This window comes from Urocampus carinirostris, chromosome 6, assembly GCF_059441175.1.
Source record: "Urocampus carinirostris isolate Australia breed hairy pipefish chromosome 6, RoL_Ucar_1.0, whole genome shotgun sequence".
Taxonomy (NCBI): domain Eukaryota; kingdom Metazoa; phylum Chordata; class Actinopteri; order Syngnathiformes; family Syngnathidae; genus Urocampus; species Urocampus carinirostris.
Window position 1 is genome coordinate 5,521,104 of NC_142354.1, and position 24,692 is coordinate 5,545,795.

At 42.2% G+C, this 24,692-nt stretch overlaps 1 protein-coding gene and 1 long non-coding RNA gene across 2 annotated transcripts; one reads left to right on the top strand and one right to left on the bottom strand.

Annotated features, from left to right (window-relative positions):
- The first annotated feature begins 390 nt into the window (after positions 1-390).
- abraa (actin binding Rho activating protein a) lies at positions 391-9,907 on the top strand. Its single transcript, XM_088337579.1, has 2 exons — positions 391-1,137; positions 6,421-9,907. The coding sequence occupies exons 1-2, from the start codon at positions 526-528 to the stop codon at positions 6,856-6,858; spliced, it is 1,050 nt and encodes a 349-aa protein (XP_088193705.1). The 5' UTR covers positions 391-525; the 3' UTR covers positions 6,859-9,907.
- Positions 9,908-11,766: 1,859 nt separating this feature from the next.
- Positions 11,767-23,801, bottom strand: LOC148363623 (uncharacterized). Its single transcript, XR_015850668.1, has 3 exons — positions 23,285-23,801; positions 20,386-20,499; positions 11,767-14,655 (listed from the first exon to the last, which is right to left on the bottom strand). It is a non-coding gene; the product is annotated as an uncharacterized LOC148363623 (long non-coding RNA).
- Between the last annotated feature and the right edge of the window lie 891 nt (positions 23,802-24,692).

The following is a 24,692-nucleotide window of genomic DNA, read 5'->3' on the forward strand; positions in this document are numbered from 1 at the left end:
ATTTATATGGGATCTCCAGGTTAAATAATGGCTAATAATCCCTTAGAGAAACTATTTTTTTTTTAATTTTAACCTTACCTAACTTTAGTTGTATTTTAATGTACTTTTGGATTTCCCAAATACCACAACCGTTGTTTTTGTTGTATCTAATTATCCTGCGTTCTTTTCTTTATGTTGTCTTTATAAGAGTCTTTATGCAAGTGTTTGTGGTGTCTTTTTGAAAGTGAACATGTTTGTATGGTGCATGCTTGTGTGTGTTTGACGCCAGATTTCGTATCGTTGTTGCCCCCACCATTCTGGAGTCCTTACACGTACACACACACACCCATGCCACAATTCTATTTAAAGGGCCCAGAGCAGGCGTCTCACCCAGTGACCGAGTGAGCGAGCGACGATCCTGAAGGCTTGCCGCCGTTCCACGAAAGATCTAGAAGCTGACTAAAAGGATCATTAGGCCTTAGCACCAGCTTTGCGACTTCCTTGTCTACAAATCTATTAGTTTGAGACTTAGTGGCTCTGGGAAGAATGAGTGGCCCCGGAACTGAGCCCCCTGCGCTCAAACGCGCCGTGAGGAAGGTTCGATGTGCTGCCATGGTGGCCAGTTTGGCGAAAAGTTGGCAGGGTTGGGCTACAGAGCACGCCGACAAACAGGATGCAGCTCCCGTTGGTTGGATGCCCAGCTCCGTAGACCAGAAGGACCTGAGAGACCAGAAGGAACGGAGGGACCGCCTCCCTGTGGTTAAAGTCGCTCAACCAAAGGAAACAACCTCGAGTGAATCCAGGTCTATCCGCAGCGTTTCCATCTCTAAAACAGTTCAACCCAAAATCACAGAGCGCGGCGGAGATCTGGTCAACGCTATCTGCGGAAAGATGGAGTCTACTCCTGAGGACAGCAAGCCCTTCCTGGGTAACGAGTCACCCACTCGGCGGCGGCACATGAGGGCGCTGAATGCAGGCGGGGCCGGCATCATCCAGGACAAAAAGTTAATGCTTCAGGAAAGGAAGTTAAGCTCAAGGAGCAGCAGCCTGGAAACAGAGGACAGTGGCTTGGGGGATGAGGTGTTGCTCGGAGAAAGCACAGAACTCAAGACGGAAACATTGGAACTGAAGTGTAAAAAAATCAGCAGCAGGCCCAAGGTAGCGCTAAGATAACAAATTACTTTTAACACCTTGGATGTTGTGTTGTTACATGCATGTTAGAGCATGTAATTTTTCCTTGTAGCATTATGCTGTCCTTTTACAATCAAGTTCTACATTGTAACATTAAATCGTAGCGTTACATCACAGCATCACAATGTAGTGTTACATTGGACCATTATGTTTGAGCATTAAAATATAGCATTGCATCTTGACGGTGCTTTGTAGTATTACGAGTAGCATTACTGTATAGTGAAGCATTATAATGTTGCTGATAAGGCTAATGTTTAGGATATACTCAAAATAAAGAGAGAAGATATCTATAAATTTTGAACTTGCAAGGATAAAAGGGGAGAGAACAACTTCAGATAAGAAATTACGACCTGTTCAAAAGACCCAACCCTGAGCCCTTTCTTTTTAATACATCTGTATAACAAACAACAGTTCACAATAATAGTCAAATTAACAAACTGCATATCTGTCAACCTAAACCAATTGCTCCCCTTATTAATTATTGCTGTTATTAAGCGATAATAAACCTTACAGAAAATTGCAATAAATTTAGTGTTGCCTATTATACGTAGCAGTATAATAAAAAAAAATCCCTAACAAAAAGTGTTATACGGCGCACACAATTTGAAATAAGCAAAAATGCAAACAGTACAGGAAAACATATACGTTGACAGGTATTTGACTGGCATCATATGCAATTTCCTTTGAAAAATTGGCAAAACTATTTTTAAAAATTATAATACACTCTCGCATTACCCTGTGATGTTTATGTGTAGCACTACACTGGAGCGTTACATATTAATATCAATTTGTAGTGCAACATTGGAGCATAATGTAGTAGTAGCACTACATTTAAAAATTACGTTGTAGCATCATACCAGCTCAGTAGCCTAGATGGTAGTGTGCCCGCTTTGAGACTGGGAGGTCGCTGGTTCGCGCTTCGGCCGAGTCATACCTAATTGGTATAATGGCGGCGCCCTCTGTTGGCTGCGGCTGCATCGACTCGCTACAACGGGTCAGGTGTATCGACATTTCATTCTGTGTACATTGTTACAAAGAATGACAATACAAAGGAAATTATTATTATTATTATTATTATGTTATATCGGGCAATGTTCTTTTATGTAGTGGTGTTACATAGTAAGATTGTAACTATTTAGGAAAGTGTGACCATGTAACTTTACATTTAAGTGTTCAATTTTAGAGGTTACATCAATATGTTAGTTAAAACATCGTACTGTGTGCTACAAAAAGGTCAATTATATTTAGATTTAAAACCCTTTCAAACTAAACTATAGGCATTAATTTGATAAAATCTTTGACGCAATAGTGGTACCTTTTACTACAAAAAGAGGTATTTTGGGGGAGACGATCACCCGCAGGGAAGACGTTTGTCGATGAAAATCACACAATTCTCACACAGAGCAACCAGACTAAATACCTATTTGCTTTTGGGTTTTTATATAAAGCTTCACGATTCACTTGAAAAATAGTAATTGCAGCACTATCGACAGCATAGCTGAGAAAACAGTGGAAGAATGTGCTGGAATTCTCAAAGATAACTATTAAAACAATATTGACTGCCTTTTTAGCATGAAACTGACATTTTAAAATAATCAAAAGCTTCCAAAAAGTTGATTGATCAGATAACCCAAATTTTTGGTCTATAAGTAGCACCAGGCAAAAAAATGCATTATTGAGAAGGGAAAAAAATATATAAGTCACACTCGGAGTATTTTTGGGGGTAATTTATTTGAGACAATCAAACACCAAAAACATACCTGTCATCTTCAAAGGCAAATTTAGATTAAAATAAAATGGAGAACCCGGTACTTACGTGCACATCTTAGACATGCTCGTCAGTAACAATGTAACGTATTAAGAGTTATCTAAATAACTCTGGAATAAAGAACATGCTCACCAAACAATAATTTTAACTCCAAATCACTAAATCCAATCAAATCTTTATCCTCTGTGTCACTTTTAGGGTGAACAACTCTTAGTAGGTCCCGGAGGTGGACTATGCACCGGCTTCCTCTTACGGCTTTTACGTTGCGCTCAAGGTGGAAATCATCAACATAGAGAGTGGGCAGCACGGCGGGGCAGTGGTTAGCGCGTGTGCAGCACAGTTCTAAGGTCTTGGGAACCTCCTGTGTGGGTTCAAATCCAGCTACCGGATTTACTTCTCCCCGTGCTTGCGTGGGTTTCCTCCGGGCACTCCGCTTTCCTCCCATATTCCAAAGACATGCATTTCAGGTGGATTGGCCAGTCCAAATTGTCCCTAGGTGTGAATGAGCGAGGGAGTTGTCTGTCCCTGTGTGCCCTGCGATTGGCTGGCAACCAGTTCAGGGTGTCCCCTGCCCGCTGCCCGATGATTGCTGGGATGGGCTCCAGCACCCCCGCGACCTTACTGAAGATACGCGGTGCAGCTAATGAAAGGAGATGAGATGACATGAGGCCCTGAGAATACTCGTGCGATTTAGTGTGAAATAACATGTGAAATAATAAATAGTACCAGTGACAAAAATTTAAAACTCAATGACATAATAATGTGTTAATAATTTCACATACAAGTCTTACTGGGGTGTAAGTCGGATCCCCGGCCAAACTATGAAAAATACTGCAACTTATAGTCCAGAAAATATGGTGTATCTCCTTCAAATTTTTATATTGTAGCAATAAAATGTAGTGTTATGTTGTGGTGTAACATTACAAAGTAGAATTACCTTTTAGATTAATGGTGAAATGTGATCCTATTGCCTGTTATTATATCTTTTCATTGTGGCACAGGAGTCTGCAACCCTTTTCAAGCTGAGAGCTACTTTTCAATACTAATAAGCACAAAGGGTACCCAGTTTCTAAAATAATAACTTATGTCATTACTATGCTTTTACTATGTTCATTATTGGAAGTGGGGTTAAAGAGACTCAGTCAGCCTCTCAAAAAAGTATTTTTACAAGAAAATAACAATGATGCAGCATGGTGAGCTATTATCAAAAAGGTCCGCGGGGACCTCAGTGTTTTTAGAAGGCACCCTGGTAACCACGGGAACTACTGGAGACCCCTGTTGAGGCGCAATATCATAGCATTATCTCGTAGGCTTAGGCTGAAGTGATATGTTGTAGAATTACTTTGTCACATTTTGTCAGGAGGATTCAAACTTTTCAAAAAGCGGGCCTGATTTTGTAATATAAAATCTGTGTGAGGGGGTAACTTGCATTCTTTGAACAGTCTTTAAAAAAGTATCCTTCGTAAAAAGTTTGCTGTGCTTGGCGATCAGCGTCACGACTTCAGAGCTTGCCTTTTTAGAATTTTTATTTGACTCGCAGTCTCGTGAAAAAACACTGCTGTCCCGTTAAAACTGCTTCCAGGTTCTTCAGCGTTCGTTTACAGTTAGCTTTTTGTAGTCAGCATGTTTTTTCTAGCAGTGCCTCTTGATATTATATTATTATTATATTCTTTGAAAACAGCCACACTTTTTCTGTTACAAACCGGCCCCTCATCAGAAAAAGTAAAAGTGATAAGGAAACATTTTGGGGGACCCCTGCGTTACAGTGTAGTATAAAATCTAACTTTGATTTGGGAGAAAAATAGCAGAGCGTCCTTGAAGGATGCCAAAGAATGAGACCACATTCTAAGAGATGTTACGACGTCACATAAAAGCACTTCACTGTAGCTTGACATCGTAACTGGATCTCGGCATTGCGAAATGACATTGTAATGTGTGACCGAGCATCAGAACACAATATAAAGTAACAATTGACTTTATTACTAACACGACCTTGAAGCGCAACCTAGCGCAGAATCATTTTGCTTTGTCGTTTTTTTCAGATTTCAAAAAACATATGCCATGTCTATAGTAAAACTGTGAATGTTTTGGTTTATTTTCGTTTTTATACTAAGGGTGTCAAGATTCTTGCACATAACACTACCGTCTCTCTGACGTCTTTGGGAGAAACCCAACCCCAAGCAGGCAGCCAAGACGAGGTGGCCTAAGAAAGGCAAAGCGAGCTGTCGGCTGGAGGACAGCATGTTCTAAAACATAGCATTCAGGTGTGACAAAGGGGGAAATCAGGAAGTTTTGAGCGACAAGTAATAGCTGATTGAAAATATTTTTGGGGCAAAAAAGTCGCAAGGGAAAAAAATGCTGATACTGGCCTGCATTATTAGTAGCTATCCCTTAAAAAAATCCAATGCGTGTGTACTTTTTTTTAAAAACAATAACATGTATTGTGAGCTTTTTTAAAATATTGACAACCTACCCAAAAAAATTGTGATAATTACCATATTGCATACCTGTCCATCTCCATGGCTCCATGCCCGTACTAACTGTCATATTTTCCCGTACAAAATACAAAATAATCGTACACCATATTGTTTGTTTTTTTCAGAATGATGCATGATGGGAAATCCCCAGGCGGCAGACGCATGGGATTGACACATTTGCGTTTTTCCGTACAGATTTCCTTGTATGTCGTACTCGTCTTAAAATGCATAAAAAACGTACTTTGTACGGCAAAACCGTACAGGTTGACAGGTATGATATTGTGTTCTCATACAATATTTATCATGATATTTGGATACTGTTAGACCCATGCCAGTGACATGTTCATATGCCGACAAATGTCAGGGGGTTTCGTTTTGCGGGTGGAGCCAAACGCAGGTAAGCCAGAACAGAGGCAGGTGTGCTCAAAATGAGGGATGGTACAAAGGAGGTACAAAATAACAAACACAAAAGTGGTCACAAAACAGAAAACTATCCCAACATAAAGAAATTGACCCAATAGTGGAGGACAGCAGAAATGACATCGATATGGAAACCAAGTTGACAATCGCAGTGACCCGACCCAGTGTGCTGTCCGAGCGGTCAATATAAAGTCTTGTGATAACTAAAAACCATTGTGGGGAGATGGGCACAAGTGTGTCCGGTTTCGCACCCTCGTGAGAAGGTAGTGTGCCAGATCCCGATACAGGGTTTATTTAAAAAAATCTTTGCATTAGCAAGATTTCCAAAATCCCCATTCGAACTCTATCGAAAGTCATAGAAGGCCATTGTTGCCACTGTTGAAAAACAGACCATTTGATGTATATGGCTTTAGGGGGTAGATACATCCCCATTTCACTTTCCTTCAAATACTTTTGATTATAAATCACACTTTCAAATAGATTAAAATCTCAATTTTCATGGTTCCAGACGTGATAACAAAACATGGGTGGTAGATTTAGTAGTTTACCTCGTGTGGTGTTTGATAATGATTGTCTCCCTTTCAGATCAAGCTTGCCACCATGGGCGACATAAAGAATCGCTGGAAGCAGTGGTCTGAGGAGCACACGGAAGGCCAGCGACTCAATCCCTTCAGCGAAGACTTTGATTACGACTACGCAATGAGCCTTCGGCTGCACAGGGGCGATAGCGGATACGGTCGCCCCAAAGAAGGCTCTAAGACTGCAGAACGGGGCGAGCGCGCTCACAAGCACATCCACCGGGAGATGGAGGAGATGGTGTGGATTATCCGGGACATGGGCTACCAGGACCGCCAGGGAAGGACGGCGGTCACCTTCGGGCGCCTCTTTGACCGCTACGTGAAGATCTCGGACAAGGTAGTCGGCATTCTTCTGCGGTGCCGCAAGCACAATATGCTGGATTTTGAGGGCGAGATGTTGTGGAAAGGACAAGATGACCACGTAGTCATCACAGTGACAGACTAAAGGGAACGTTTCCACCTTGTACCTCTTCGAGAGTGGATCTCTGGCAGCAGGAGGCACCATGACATTTTGTTGAAGCATTCTGGAAGAACATTGGAAGAATTGGAAAATAATTTCAAGAAAAAAATACCTTTTATCAAAAGCCTTACTGCATATTCACGACCATGAAGCGCACCATACTGAAAGGCGCAGTCTCTGTTACGTGTACTGTTGTTGTATTCAATATACACACTTTGTGCGCACCTGACAAGAGGGCAGGGGATCAGGAACCTTTTTGACTCAAAGAGTCATTAAAGCAAAGAAAATCTTATTATTTTTAGAGAGAGCCACACTATATATTTTAAGACAGAATTCAACAAAATAGCCAAATTCATCAGCACTATTTTCCTGTGTGACGCGCTCTGTGGAGAGCCATCTCTACCGCTTTCCCAATCAGATTGCTTTGGGTGCTTTTCTGGTGTTTTGTAGCGTTTACAGTTTGTTCTGACTTTTTTCTATCATAAATTGTCTCAACAGTGAATATTGATTTTAATGAGCTTCCATATAAAGGATTCCTTGGCAGTGCACAGTCAAAACAGGGTCTATTTGGTGTGACACCTTTACCTTAAACTTTAGTTAAAAATATGCCATATATAATACAGAACCGTAACATCAGGAATTTTAGCATTGTTTCGGCTTTGCGTGCACTACAGTAGGCACTCACATTAAAGATGGAATGCATAGTTGAAATTTTGTCTTCGGGCCAGATGTGCTCATAGGTTTCCAAACCCCTGCAATAGGGCGTAGGTCTTAGGTACAATCTGCGCTTCTACACTTCACCCTTTAACATTCTCACACACACACACACACACACACACACACACACACACACACACACACACACACACACACACACACACACACACACACACACACACACACACACACACACATACACACACACACACACACACACACACACAAACATGCAAGTGTGTGTATTTTGAAATAGAGCCTGGTTATTAATTATTTAAAGGAGCTGAACAGAATTTGGAACGTTTTTCCAAGCGCTCACCACCTCTGATTTATGTCATCATTTGCAGCCTCTGTTGCGCTTGTTCTTGATGCACGTGCATATTGACAGACTCAGGACCGATGGAAAATAAGACAATTTTGGGACGTTGGACATTGGACATTGATGCGAGAGCACAAAAATGACGACTTACGCAGGATTTGTACCAAAATAAATGCAACAGGGAGACTGGATTGCCCAACCAAACATGGATTGCTCTGGTATATTGACTGATTTTTCATTGAGCGCTACCTGACAAAATTCGAGATAATTGTGGAAATGTATGGCCAACTCGTAGGAATAATACTGAGTTACAAAGCCAGTTGGCATCAAGCACGGGCATTTAATTGATAGTTCCTCAAAACCTTAAGGGACTTGCTATTTTTGTTAAAAAATACATGAACTATGGAATAAAGGTCCATGTTTTAAAGTACACACAAGTAAAGAAGTTTATATTTATTTTACATTAGCCTCACAAAGATGGAGCTGACATCATTGTTGGACATCCTGCTGCTACAGGTACCCCCAAAATAAAAATGAAAATAAAAATGTAGTTTTTCCTTCCCTTTTTTCCTTGTTGTTGCCTTGCCTTTTTTTCTTTTTTTCTTTCTTTTTTCATCCTTTTCTCATCCCCTTTTCCTCCTTTCTTTGTCTTTTTCCTTTTCTCTTTTCCTATTTTTTCTGTTTCCCCTTTTTGTCTTTTTATTTCCCTTTTTTCCCTTTTCTGGTTCCTTTTTTCTTCCATTGCCAAAGGCTGGGCAAAAAAAAAGAAAAATGTTGCAGTTTTTGTCACTTTAAGTTTCTGTAGTTTGTCTCCTTTTTTAGCGCATGTACAATAAAGCAACATCTAGTGGTCAAATAATACAAACGGTCGCTTTGATGTAAATGCAGCCCACGCAAATTACAGATTTATATATTACTTATTGATTTATTTTCACTTTAATTCTTGATGCTTTTTATTTTTAGATCTTATTTTATGCAGCATTTTTTAAAACATATTTGAGAACAGTGGATTTTGTTTAATCGTAAGTTTTCTTTTGGAAAACCCAATTGGGCCCAACCTCACCCAGACCCTGGCTCCGGCGACTCTTGAGGCAATTGAGTTAATTTTTCTGTAAACGATTGTTTTTCTACTGCACACTGCTTAACTGTACATGACTGCCAATGTCACCTTCATAGCTTACAACTTGGTGTTGTACGTTTTGTTATTTTTTTTGTGTGTAATATTTCAATCCCATCGGCTTCTCCATTCTCCCTACCTTATGTGTTCCGCACTGAACAGCTTTGCTAAAAGTCAGATAAAAGCAGATAGGCGTGGTGGCACCTTTTATTATCGATGACAAAGTACTATCAAGCACAAATAGAGTGGAAGCTGAAGTTTATTTTCACAAATCCAAATAGTAAGTTTGATGTAGTCACTTGGGAACAGACCTTCTCTCCTTCAAAATTCAGAGTCAAATGGGTTATCAGAATACTGGCGTCCCCACTGATAATTGCAGACTTGTTGTCCGACTCCAAGGTGGACAACAATAAATTAGACGCCTGTAAAATAAATCAAACAAAAACTGCTCAGAATGTATTTGCTTCTGTGATATAAAAAAAGTGGAATGATAAGTAAATAATTTGTTCTATTCTTACTATCAGACAGCTGCAAAAAAAAGTTTGCTCAGAATGCCAATGTTGTTCGTCTTATTTGTGTATTATTATTATTATTGGGCACAGTTGTTTGTTGTTTTGTCCAGGGTAACGCTGCAGAGCTTAATGCATAATTTAGATTTTTTTGTTGTTGAAATCCGATGGTTTTGTGAGATTGTTCACATTTTAAACTAATACCACTTCTATGCGACTTGGTTTTCCTGTGTGAACACACCATAACTGTCTCGCAAATGTAGAAGAGGACACACAGTTTTGTGGAAGTTCTCATGGATGTTAACAGCGCAGCGATGTCCCAAAAAATATCAATAAATCCAAAACCTCGCTTTCCCCCATTGAATGCTGTCTGTGTGGTGGGATTTGAATGTAAAAAATGTTAACTACCAATAGAGGATACTATCGCTTTAAGAATGAACTCGAGCGCCATGTTGTGAATTCGCTATGGGATCATGGCTGTTCTGGAACTTACAAAATAAACAAGTGTTCATCTTCCATGAATGTGTGATTTAATGACACTCTCTGTTTGCATCCGCTGTGGTCGTTGAACTCTCAGATTCCTTCCTCCTGGTTGAAGGCAGATAGTGTCGTCTGCCGCCGATTTTTAACGTGCAAGTCCCCTAAATCCGTTTCGACCGTTCACAGAGCAGTTGCATTCCAAAAGATCGGATATGTTCTAGAGTTAGAAACACAAAAAAGTGGCCTGGGTCTGGTGTTGTTTTTAAATTTATCAATAGATTAAGATTATCCCAAGAAAGAAGGTACCTTGAAACCTAAAACAGATGTCTCTTGTTAGATAGAAGGAGACCAAAAAAGCGGGTAGTCTTAAAGCAGGGGTCGGGAACCTTTTTGACTCAAAGAGCCATAAAAGCAAAAAATATTAATTTCATTTTGGGAAAGAGCCACACCATATATTATGAGACAAATTTACTAAATTGCTAAACCCGCGCCACAGACAAAAGCTTAGTCTTCAGCACATTTATTTTTGATGATTTGATAAAAATTATGAAAAGAGAATAATGCCAGAGCCCCTGTCCCAAATTCAACAAACAGACCACTTTAAACTTGTCTCTTTCTTGCAATTACTCAAGATCGGTTAAACTCCTTTTGACCCTTTTTTTCATACATATTGGTTTCAAAACCAGATGCAAGCATTTATTTTGTAAAAACGTCACAACATTCTGAGAAAAGGGAGCCTTATGTGCTTACCTTTGGCGAGAGATGGGAGGGAATGCTTGTACTTTTTGCATAGCTCCACCCATCCCTCCCACTCACCCAATCAAATGACTGTTGTAGAAATTGGAGGTCCGATAATCGAGAGAAAGTCTTCTCATAAGTGGATAAAAGAAATAGACAGGAGCCAGTCTCGTTACGGAGGGAGATTGTCACTTTATTGATGCGTCAATAAAGATCTCACAGAGCTAGGAACATGACAATGTATTTAAAGCTAGTAGCAGCGACTTCGATTGGATACACCCCAAAAGGCGGTCCTGTATCACGTATGAGTACGTGACCAGTCCCGTGTACGCCGTATGAGTACGTGACCGTTCCTTGCACGCCGTCTGGCAACGGTATCTTCAAGGTAAACTCTAATCGTCTGGTAACGGTATCTTCAACCGAGGTCACCCCGACCTTTTCCCACAAGCAAGTAATGTATTGTAAGTTAATGTAGACATGTATGCAAATCTATTTCTATATATGCAAGCGTATTTACCACAACATATCCCCCCTTTGGGAGTTCTATACTCCCACTTTAAATGGAAATTAAAATTGAAAAATCAACAGAGTAGTGGCAAAGTACTACAAATCAATACACGGACGGAGCCTACGTGAATCAAAAATAAAAAATAAAATTCTGGCGGTCAGCCTGCTGTGATTACTCTACCTTTCATTGTTCATGCTTCATTAAAAAATAAAAAGAGAAAAAAAAGAAAAAAGAAAAAACCCCTAACACTCCAAGCATCTGACCCATGCACTAACCCCCCCTTCATTCATCTTTATCCGTACACACTGGACTATATACGTGGACCGTCGACGGTTGATCGGTACGTGATAAAGGTAAATGAATAATTAAACTGATCATCGATAACCAATTTTGTTAACAGTCGATACATTTCAAGATGAGCGCAAGACTGGATTGTGATACAGCATGCACATCGGCCTTTGGCCCGACCCCTTTGAAAAATTTGAAGACCATGCATCGTCGTCAGATGTTGGAGTGGCTGTTCATCCCAGCAGGCATCACGCTCAGTTTCCATGCAGCCAAAAACCCGGAAGCGACGATGACCATCCCAGGCAGCAGCTTGCTCCCCGGCAGTGTGACATACCAACAAAAAAAATCACAATTAGAAATCAATATATATAAATCAATGTTTTAACACTAGTTCTGCTTGCTATTGTTATTAGTGCAGATTATCATTTGTGTCTCTTTCCGCAGGCGCTCCATTACTTAATGTAATGTAGACTGACTGTTAATGTTGCCAGATAAAATTCAAGGTGTTGAATTTAGTTGAATCATCTGTTCCTCCTCACTCATGAATAAGCTTGGATATTCAATCACTAATTGTGCTAATTGAGCTTCTGCCACCCTAGTATTAGCCACTACAGTCATTTGTTCTCCAAAAGTCTTAAGCATTCCTCTTTTAAGAATAGGTATAGCACAGAAACACAACAAACACATAATTATCACTACAGTTAGTACAAGAATTCCCCCTTTCGCTAACAGACTACCCCAGTACCCAAATGTAGACGAGAACCAATCAAAAGAGATACTGTTCTTCTCAGTATTCACTGTCACTTCATCGCTCAATTCACGAATTTTCGACATCGCTTTTGTGAAAGTTCCTGCCGCGGCTGTGTTTAAAGGTATATAAGTACAGCATTCCTCCTTTATCATATGACACACGCCTCCTTTACTGGCTAAGAGAAAATCGAGGGCCTGACGATTCTGCCAGGCCATTCTAGATGTTTCATGTAATTGCTCTCCTATTGCACTAAAGGCCTCGTTGGTGTAATTAATAAAACGTTGTTGGTTGTAATAAATGTAATTAATCCATTCCGCATTTTTATTCGGAGTTATCCAGATAAATATCGATTCTAACCCAGACTTAATTTCATTTCTAGCCTTAAATTCCTCTGGAATTCCTCTCGGTTGTCCGATGGCATCTAGATATACTTGTCCATCTGGTAGATATGCTCTCTTAACTCTGGCTTCCCTAGAAACTCTTAGTAGCTCATAAACCCCTTTATACATTATGTGGACCGGTACTTTCAATCTCACAAGTGTACACAATCCTGCCCAATTACGTGGAAGCCTGCTCCTTAAATAGTCACCTCCACACATCCAGTAACTGTCTGCTATTGCGACTGATTGATCTCTCAAATAACGTATGTCTGGAATTGTCATTTTTACGTTTTCGCATGTCTGATCTTGCTCTCCTGGATTTTCAAACCATACTGGTTTATCTGGAAATATCGGATACATATTTGCGTGTGGAAACCAGGATATAACCCAAGTTGTCTCACACTTCACTGTCGTGTTTCCTACCTCATGTCCCCCTATGCCCGTGTGGCTATATCCCCCACTTGCATAACATTCATACCCAGCGGTTCTATCTACTCGATATCTTTTTGGAGGGTCTTTGTGGTCCGTTGATCGTTGAAATTCCCTAAACATCCTATAGCTAATTTTCCTCTGTGTCCCCGATAGCCTTGGATAGTAATGTCCACCTCTTGCACCAGAAATAAATCTACATTCTATCGTACATATTGGCAGCGGAACTGGCTTAACTACAACTATTTGTGAAGCAAACCTTGGGTCTTTGCAAATCCGTCGCTGCTCCTCTGCACACGTCTTCATATTGTGCTTTTCTGGAATTACAATTAAAACGCCTGGTGGCGCCGTCGAGCATGCTATACATTCTTCATCTGTCATGACTTTCGCAGTATACCATAACCATCTATACCATGTGTTGTACTTCGCGTTCTCCCATCCAAGTTCGTCCGTAGGGTTAAAACTTTTTGGCCTATAGTCACTCCTGACTAGGCCACTGTCCTGACTGCCAATTTCACCATCCGCAAAATAATCTTCGTATGCCATACTTTTTTGAGGATTACCTTCATTTGGCTTACCCACTGTATCTATTTTGGTTCCTACTACAATTCGCCGTTTCATCGCAGGAGTCACGGTTACATTCTCATCTAGATGCGACGGCTTTGCTTGTTTAACCTTTGTTACATTCTCCTTTATACTACGAACTATTAGTGTATTCATTTTCGGCCGTTGGCGTGTTATAAAATCACCCTTTGTTGTTGTTGTTGTTGCTTTGGGTGTAGATTTCTCTGATTCTAGGAGTGTTGTTACCGTCTGTATCATCACCTTTGGTGCTGGAGTGACCCACAACCTGGACCACCAGCTGTTAAAGCTCGGCTTGTTATCCGTTACTTTAGTCTGTACTGTCGTCAACATATTTGGTTTTCGGTATGCAGTCTGCACTTCGATTGGTTCCACATCTCCCTTTTGTCGGATTAATCCCATCGTACTTGGGAATTTAACGCCTCCAATTCGTTTATTTTTGCTTTTTGTACTTTCCCAATTTCCAATTGTCACAGCATGTTTTAAAGTAGTGTCACACTTAACCGGGCTGCTGTCTCTCAGATGTGTCATGGACTGCAACTGCAGCGTCGCTGTCGGGATCTCCGGCTGCACTTCTGGACCCGCAATTTCCATTCGCCGCCGCGAGTTCTCGAGCTCTGCTCCTAGTGACAACCATATCAGACAATTTATCATCACACACAGCTTTGTCATCCACATTTTGTTTTTCTAATTGAACGTTACTGTCCTGTTGTTCTTGCTTGGTCTTGTTGACGGCGGCAGCGCGAGCCTTGGTACAGTGGTTTAGATGGTACCAGGTTGGGCTGCCCTCGACCTGGACTGCGGTCGGCGTTGCTCTTACGACGGTGAAGGGTCCCTCACGCCTCGGTTGGTTCCACTTTCGTCGAAACACCTTGATGTACACGAGATCCCCTGGCACCACCGTCCTCTCGAATGGTTGTTCGACCTTGGACTCCCGCCTCTTCACCTGCAGATAGATGGCCTTCTGGATGGCCGTCAATTGTCTCATATAGTCTCTCAGTTCATTCTGTAGTTGCTCCAGCGGCGGTCCTTTATAGGGACCTCTCAAATGCGGTGCTGGCATAGGTCTGCCTGTTAGCATTTCATGTGGTGTTAAATGTGTCATCCGATGAGTTTGCATACGATAACTCATCAACGCTAATGGTAGCGCATCTACCCAATTTAGCTTAGTACTTGCACAGATTTTGTCTATCTTTGATTTTATTGTTCCATTTACTCTTTCCACCATTCCTTGACTCTGGGGGTGATACACCGCACCCAACCGTTGTTTAATGTGTAGTTTTTGTAAGATGCCCTTCACGACCTTTTGAATAAATGCCGCGCCGTTATCAGAGCTTATTTCTGACGGTATGCCAAATCGCGGAATAACTTCCCTAATCAAAAACTTAATTACCGTTTCCGCACCTAGATCTTTTGACGGCACTGCTTCAACCCAACGACTAAATCGGTCGATCACGACGAGCATATATCGTTTTCCTTGGACCGTTTTTATCATGTCCACATAATCAATTACTAAATGCTTAAATGGCCCCTGTGGGACCGGCACAAAGCCAATCGGTGCCCGTACACACTTTCTGATGTTTCTTTCTGCACAGATTTCACACTGGTTGAGCACTTGGTCTACTGTGGCCTGCAAATATGGAGACCAGTAACCTTGTTTTTTCAGCTTCCTCACAACTTCTCCCCTTGCACAATGGTCGATCGTGTGCACGTCTGATATCAACATCGTCAGCAGTGACACTGGGGCAATAATCAGTCCTTCATGCGATCTCCAAAGTCCTTTATCATCACAAGTAGCCCCTCTCTCTCTCCACAGTGTCTTTTCGCTCAGGCTCGCTTCGCCTTGAATCAGGATTATGTCGTCTGGCGTTGCCATTGGTTCTAGTGAAACCATAGGAGCGAAGACAGCAACCTTGCTTTTTGACACCTCTTTGGCCGCCTCATCCGCTGCATTGTTCCCACGTATCACTGCATCATTTCCTCTTCTGTGTGCCTGGCATTTGATGATGGCTAATTTTGATGGTAACATCATTGCAGACATTAGGTCCATGATTTGTGGACTATGATGAATTGGGCTCCCATCTGATTTTTTAAATCCTCTTTGCTTCCAAACTGTTCCAAAATGATGGCAAACTCCATGCGCATATGCCGAGTCGGTGTATATGTTTGCAGTCTTTCCTCTTGCTAGCTTACATGCTTCTGTCAAGGCTTTTAGTTCTGCACACTGAGCCGAACATGGCTGTTCACATTTCTCTGCTTTCTGCGTCACATACTGCTCCGCTTCTTGCCTGACAACCGCGTACCCAGCATGATTTCCCCTGTAATCTCGGAAGCATGATCCATCAACGAAATACGTCAGGTCTGCAGCCAGTAGCGGAATGGACTCCAAATCCGGTCGTAACCTGGTGTACTTTATTGCGTCCGCAACACATTCGTGGGCTTCACCTTCAAAATCAAACGGTATGGTGTTGGCTGGATTCGTAGTATTACATCTTTTCAACGTAATGTCCGGGTACGTCAACAGTGGCATGAACTGTAGACATCTGGCCTGAGTGACAACAAACTTGCCTTGATTTATTAGTTCTGAAATCTTGTGATGGGTGTAAATTATCACTGGATAGCCCATAGTTACGGTTGTGGCCTTCTCATACGCATATTGAACCGCAGCCAAGCCTTGGTAACATGGCGGCCATCCTTGCTCCACATTGTCAAGCTTGGTGCTGTAGTAGGCAATTGGCTGTTTTTGTCTACCACTGCACGTCTCTTGCATTAACACAGCTGAAGCATACATATTGTGTCGATTCGCTACGTACAGCAGAAATGGTTTTGTGTAGTCTGGCGTTGCCAGAGAAGGCGCTCTTTGCATTTCTTGTTTGATATTTTCGAAAGCATCCATCGCAGTGTCTGTCCATTGCAATTTTGCTTGTAGCATCGTCGTTCCCGCTTCTTTCATCAAGTTCCTCATTGAGCTAGTCTTCCATGCGTAGTCCTCAATCCACTCGGAACTGAATCCCGTCATTCCAAGGAAGGTCATCATTTGTCCAACTGTTCGAGGTTTCGGAGCTTTGCTGACTCCCTCGAGCTGCTCTGGTGTTATTGCAATGCTTCCCTGTGAAATGAGTCTTCCCAGATATTCCACTTGCGGCTGACAGTATTGCAATTTGGCTTTTGAAGCCTTGTGTCCTGTTTCAGCCAGTCTTTGTAGGACTCTAATTGAGTCCCTGTGACATTCTTCGAGCGTTGATGAGCAGATCAGCAGGTCGTCGACGTATTGTATCAGTGTGCTGTCGATGTCTTGGCCTTCCAGGTCATTACGCAGTACTTGGTTGAACATATGAGGACTATGCTTGAAGCCCTGTGGCAACCGCGTGTAACTGTATTGTTTCCTTCGGTATGTGAATGCAAAGAGATACCATGAGTCTTCAGACAACGGAATGCTGAAGAATGCTGAACAAAGATCAATTACTGTGAAGTACTTTGCGTTTGAAGGCATATTTGTGAGGATAGTATTTGGATTTGGAACTTCAGCTGGCCAATCTTGGACAACCTCATTCACCGCTCTCAAATCATGTACCAATCTGTATCTAGACTTGTCGGATTTCAGTACTGGAAAAATCGGAGTGTTGCATGGACTTTGCATCTCAATTAGTACTCCAGCCTTAAGCAGTCCGTCGATCGTCTTCTGTATCCCTGCTTCCGCTTCCGGCTTCAATGGATATTGTGGTCGAAACGGCAATTTCGTTCCCCGTTTCAGTTTTATTTCAGCTGGATTTGCTGATTTTACCAATCCAACATCGGTGTCATGATTTGACCACACCTCCTTCGGAACATGGTTCAGCATTTCTTGTCTCCATACGTCCTCTTGTTGTTCTTCATCTTGAACAGCCTGTGTCGCTTCTGGTATGGTAATCACCCAAGGTTTCGCATCCATTTTCATTTCACACGGTATTCTCACCATACCATCTTCGTCTGAGATCGTCATTTCCGAATCTTTAGTTTCAATCCATTTCACGCTCTTTGCTGCTTTCACCATGGGACCCAGGTCTTTAGATTTGAATCCTTTGTTGACCAGTAACGCAATGTGTGGTTCTGATTCCGGTACTCCGAACCACTGCGACGTGAAGTCATTTGGTTTGATGTTTAGAGCTGCACCCTGATGGCCAATCAGGAGGCAGTCGACCAAAACTTCTACTGTGTTGTTCTTTGTCTGTTTGTCCCAGATTTCCTCGTAGATCATACTGCAGGACGAGTCATAATACATAGTGCAATGATAATCTGTCGTTGGCTTGAATGCCTCTGGTAGCTGCATTTTGATGACAGGTTCCCATAATTTCATAATTTTATTCACAGGCTCTTGTAGATTTCCCAACCAATAGATCTTTGCGCATTTGCTCTGTTGTAACATTTGATTCTTGAGTCCAATCCTGTCCAGATACACCCCGTCCGGAGTGCACCACAATTTGACTCCAAGGGTACACAAAGCGTCTCTTCCCAGCAAATTTATTGGTGTTTCATCTGACACAAGAATGGGTATCATAATTTCCCCCTCTTCAGTAGAGATCTTCACTGGGTCTGTCATTGGAATGGTTTGTTTTGATCCCGAGAATCCTATTGTTCTTATGAATTTGCCGGACATGGGGAGGTTCGAGGCATACTTTGAACTTATGCAGGTATATGTAGCTCCGGTGTCAACTAGCATTGGAATTTTGTTGCCTTCGATTCTGACTTGAATTATTGGTTCACTGCCAGTTTCCCCTGCATGAATTATGAATTGGGCCTCCCCCTCAGGATTCTCTGGGCCCCCCTATTGCCAATACCCTGGACCTGGACCCGGAGATCCTCTTCTTTGTCTTGACGGACCCCCCTTCGGTCCTCTCCATCCCCCTGGACCGGTTGCTGAACAGTATCGTGCAAAGTGTCCAGGACCGTGACATTTCCAGCACACGAGCACTTGGTCTGTGGGCGCGTTCCTGTTCCGCCCTGGGGCCCCTGGAACCCAGGCAGGCGTCTGGCCCTGTACTGCTCCATAGGGTTGCCGGCCAAATGGCTGTTGCTGATAAACATTAACCACCGGGAGTGGATGCTGGGTTGATGGAGCGATGGGCGGCGCCGTCCCGCCTGCCTGTATGGGTTGGTCCAGTAGAGGTGCTTGAGTCTTCAATTTAATTTTTTCCTGCAGGTCAGAGAGCTGCATCTGAGTGAGTTTCCGTTGTTGAGCTTTTTCTAAGTCCTGCTGTCTCTGTTGATCCTTTCTGAATTTCTCAATGGCGTGGACAACATGGTCACGGAACTCCCTGTATGGCATTGAGGTTAACCCTACAGCATCTTCCAGCTTACTCTGAACTTGCATCGGCAGGGCTCCAATGACTGCATTGCGAAACAGAGTCGAGAGTATAGGGCTGTTCTCCACTTCCTCTTCTGTCTCCTGTTTCCATCGCTTGAGCTGTCTCCCGATGTATGAAGCTGGATTCTCAGTTTCGCCGAGAGTTTCACCTTTTAATGCCTTTGGATCAATTTTGGCAGGGTACTCATCCCGTAATGCTCTCCACACCACTGCACGGTAGGTGTTAAATTCCGTTCCACCCGCCATCACATCGATCATCCATCCATTGCTGCTGTTACGCAAAATATTCTGCATCGTTGAAGCACCTACACATTGTGCCAATACTGACTTGATATCGCCGATGGCTAACAGCTTGCCAATAGTCTCTTCCTCAAATCGTCGAATCCACTTTCCTGCACCTTCATGTATGTCCGGCAATCGGGAAATAAGACCCGTAAGGTCGAGCGTCTGCCAAGGGATGTACTGACCTTTGTTTCCCTTGATCAGAATTGGAAACTGACCAGGGTCTGTGTACCTCTCTGGTGGCCGGATATTAGGCCTATGCCTTAGGTCGTAATTTCCAGTCGCACTCGTTGACGGTCCAGGTCTTTCACCGTCCCCTCCTGCCTCAGCTCTTGCTTCAAGATTGTCTAGTTCTTCTTCCAAATTTCTGATGGTCGCTCGGAGCGCACGCCGTTGTTCTTGTCCCATGTTCGGGCTTGTTTGACGGACACCTCCGGTCCCCATGTCGATCCAAAACGATTCACCAGACTTTCCCTTAACCGTCTCATTTCTTTCTGCATAGCAGTCAAGCGGTTCCCGACATTCCACTGTGTTGAGCTTTCTCTCGGTGCTACAATGCTTTGGGATAGGAGGATGTTGAGGACTTGTTGGTGCGTTGTCCAGGTTTCTTGTTGGCAATCCCATCTTGTCTCCTTCTTCTTCACCATACTTGAAATCCCCATTTATTTTCATTGTTCCGACCAAAGTTGGATATAACCCAGCTGATTCAGTTGTCTTTTCAGCATTCAATGATTTATCTTTTAGTCGAATCAGTCCTTCCCTAATTTTTTCTCTGTACTGCACACCTTCAGTCTTAAACAGCTGCAAAATCTCCTTTTCTGTGTTCCTCTTCTCTTGTCGTTTTTTGTTATTTTTTCCAGATTTGTAGTCCATAATCCTGACTTCCATGACTTCACAAGAGTATGCATCGAACGTTCCCTCTTTCGGCCACGCAGGTTGAAGATCCTTCGTCCTCTTATGCCATTTTTGTGACACTTTTTCGATCTGCTCGGCCTTGTCCGGATGACGCAATCCCAGGAGCTTCATAGGCGCCAGAATATTCATGGTTAATCAATTAATGTTACTGACCTTTCTCTCGTAACACAAGCTGATTCTGTTGAATGTTGCTGATTTTTCCCAAACGGGGTGGGCTGAGTAACCTCAGAAAGGTGGGGGTTCTCTCTCCTCCTCGCACGTCTGCTCCTGCTTAAACAAAAACAGTTCATTCTGGCTCATCCTCTTTCATGAATATTCATCTTCCGGCAGACCCAGCTCCTCCCATTTGAATGGCCCTCGACGCACACGCATTTTCTTCCTCATAGCGCCGCAATATTTTCACGGAAACAGCTCTCCACTTCACAGGCCACATGCAGACGAAGCTCTTTTTGAAACGTTCACCCTAATTAATTTCCAAGTATTGTACGTTTTCTCATAACTATCTCATTCACCACTCGCACATTACTAATAAGCCCATTTTGTGCTTTTAAGTTCCTTTATCACTACTACGCCCCCGCGGGCGAGTGCAAAATACTCACTCCATTTTACCTTTATTTTCCAATATCCCCTCCGTAACGTTAACAACATAACATAAAGTCACATACAATAAAGGAGAGGAAGGCAGGGGAAGGACGGGGGGTGGGGGTGAGGGTGGAATGGTATGGCTCAATCTTTTCCTTTCAATTGTCTTTATCATTTAATTCCTCGTTAACAAAGATTCAACGCATTGCATACCTTAGCGTTACTTGGTTTTGCTGTATGAGTTTTTCTTTCTTTTCTTTTTCCCGCACAATCACAGCGTCTGCCAACACCAAGCTGACTCACTTCAACTCGCAGCCCATTTTTCCCTTGCGTTTCACTAAGTGTTGTCACGGGCCGGATTTAATCCCTTAGCGGGCCTGATCTTTTTCTATAATAAAATTTTATGTACTGTGTGGTACGTATCTTCTCATTTGTAACTATGTCTATAAATATATATCATACCCAATTTTCTGCAAATTATCCTTATTTAAATAACTATTGTTGTATGTTTGTCCCTTACCCAATTTTGAAGATGGAGTGTCATGCCAAATGTAATTGTCAGTTACCATATGTTTAAAAATACTGTTGTATGTTTTGCACAATGCTGACAACTTTTTCTTTTTCACTACGATGACTATTTTTCACCAAATGCATATTTACACAGACCTCAACTGTATGTAACATTTTACATACACATCTTTGTGCAAATATTGTATTAATTATCTTTTCTTTTAGAATTAAAGCAAAACAATATATTTAACTTTATTTTGTGAATATGTTTAGTATATCCCTAGTGCACAGGTGTCAAAGGGGGCCGCAAGCCGAAACATGAAACCCATGAACAAGGACACCGCTCCGCACTCCCCTCTCTCTCTCTCTCATTCTGTCTTTGTCTCATTCACTTCTCTGTGTCTCTCTCTTTTCAACTTATCTTTCTCCTTCTCTCTCTCCCTTTTTAACTTATCTTGCTCTGTTATTTCTCACTACTTCTCTCTTCCTCTCTCTCTTATTAACTTATCTCTCTCCCTCTCTCTCTCTCTTTTTAACTTACTTTGCTCATTCATACCTCACTATTTTTCTCTTTCTCTCTCTCTCCTATTAACTTATTTTGCTCTGTCATTTCTCACTACTTTTCTCTTCCCCTCCCTCTCATTAACTTACCTCTCTCCCTCTTTCTCTCTCTCTAACTTACTTTGAATCCACCCTTTCGCCTCAAAATGAAAATGTTAAAAAATCCCTACAATTGAAGATACTCGCGTATTTACATTTAGCACAGGCGCTGGGCAATTTAGCAAAATGCGCATTTTTTGTTTACATTTCCTACACTCACCCAATCAACGCGTTTGAATTCCTCTGCTACAGCTTCTTGATAAAACGTCCGTTCTCTGTTAAGGTTTTTTCCTGACGGATTTTATTAAAAATGTCCTGTCAGTGAACCTAAATCGTTTAATTAACATTCTTATAAAGTACTACGTTGAATCGTTATATTTTCCCAAATACGTAAATACACAGGGCCACACGGTCGAGCTCAACTCACACAGCAAAAGAGTTGTGGGGGTCAGGATGGGTGGGGGGGTGGGATAGCGGGTTAGCGGTGGGGGCGAGATTAAGCACAACCAGCCGGGCAGCAAAAAGCAGTCACTATGCGTCCCTCAACTCCTCTCCTAACACCAAACAAAACAAAAAAAGAAAAAAAACAAAAAAGACAAAAAGACACAACGGTTTTCCTCCGCACAGCGTCGTACTAATCACCACGTATTTTTTCCCAGCCGAGCGGGGGAGAAAAAAAACACATCCACAGACAGAAAGACACACGCACAATTCCCGCTAGCTGGCACACACCAACATTCCCGAATGAGACATCTCCCACACTTAAAACATGTCATCAATTCCCACACATTCTTTGTATCGCCTGTTCTATGCGAAAGTATTTTAATAATAAAACATCGATTACTGCTCATTTTTTAACGTCGGTCTAATAAAATCAGATTTTAGAAAATGGCGATCTCCCACGCACCACACTTTTTATTAAGTCAAGGTTACATGTCCGACTCCCAAATCATAAATCCACTAGGGAAACAAATAAATATTTCCCGTATCAACCATATATAGATAGTCTATTGTTGAACTGTCATTAGCAAATGACGACGTCTCGTCTTCGCTTCTACACAGAACTCAAGACAATAATAAATATAAAAAACAACCGACGCCGCTGCACCATTTTATCCAGGTTTTCAAGCAGCCCATGTCCCAAAACAGACAGGATTCTTTGAGCTCAGAACTCCCGTCGGACATAAAAATCTCAACTCAGTCTATATATCTCATCCGTCCGAACTCGGGCCTGACTACAGACGGAAAATCCCACGTGCACGAATTTTCTTAATTTAGCTCCGACGTCACAGGCTCCTGTCCACCCACGAATCTCGACAAGCAAATTGAAACAAGGAGAGAATAAAAAAATCTTCCTTACCTCAACCGCTCATTCGAGACCGTTCCACTGAGAAGTCTTTTCCCTTTTCTGTTTATTTAATTAGTGCCAATCCACGTTGCGGCGCCAAATGTTGTAGAAATTGGAGGTCCGATAATCGAGAGAAAGTCTTCTCATAAGTGGATAAAAGAAATAGACAGGAGCCAGTCTCGTTACGGAGGGAGATTGTCACTTTATTGATGCGTCAATAAAGATCTCACAGAGCTAGGAACATGACAATGTATTTAAAGCTAGTAGCAGCGACTTCGATTGGATACACCCCAAAAGGCGGTCCTGTATCACGTATGAGTACGTGACCAGTCCCGTGTACGCCGTATGAGTACGTGACCGTTCCTTGCACGCCGTCTGGCAACGGTATCTTCAAGGTAAACTCTAATCGTCTGGTAACGGTATCTTCAACCGAGGTCACCCCGACCTTTTCCCACAAGCAAGTAATGTATTGTAAGTTAATGTAGACATGTATGCAAATCTATTTCTATATATGCAAGCGTATTTACCACAACATGACTAAGTTCTCTTCCGGTGTTTTGGCGTATTTACAGTTCTGTGGATTCATCATAAAGTATCTGAACACTGAACACAGATTATATAGTGAACTTTTAAATAAAGGATTCTTTAGCGTTGTACAGCCAAAACGAGTTTTTTTTCCCCTTTTTTTGTGTGACACCTTGACTGTAAATTGTAGTGAAAAACGTGCCCTATATATACTGCGAAGTGTTTCCTTCACAGTTAGCTTTGGTTTGGCTTTACGTGTACCTGAATAGGATAGACAATCCCGGTTTTGAACAAGATGGAGAAATTTTGCATGCAATCAAATTGGTCTCTGAGCCACAGATACTCATAAAAAGAGCCATATATGGCTCGCGAGCCATAGGTTCCCGACCCCTGTCTTAAAGGGTATACAAAGCCCTGAGAAGTTCTCCCTGGTGTACATTGTCTCTTCTCTTCCTGGTTAGGGATCTCAGTGTGGCTTCAGCTATACTTTTGATCTTCCAATCAGACTACACTGAGTCACCTTGCCTTCTTCCATCATATGCCAGTGTGGTCTGTTTGGACAGACCTGGGCCAGCACCTCACACTCACCGACAATACACCCAAAAAAAAAACTTTTTTTAACGGGTGATTGTCGTCAATCTATCTGGTCAAAGTAAATCCTATGTTTCTGAAAGAACAGCTGTGCCAAATGTTTAAACATGGCAAGTTCTTTTTTACTTTCAGAGTCACTTTCTGTCCAGTGTGTATCCTCCAAAATGACCAACAGTGCCAGAAGTTACGTTAGCCCAAGCATCTACAATCCGCCTGGAACGAGAGAGCATTAACTTGAAGCCCTGCGCAAATGAGGCTGCATTAGTGAGATGGTGTTGGCAATCAGCTCCATTGAGAGACCGCA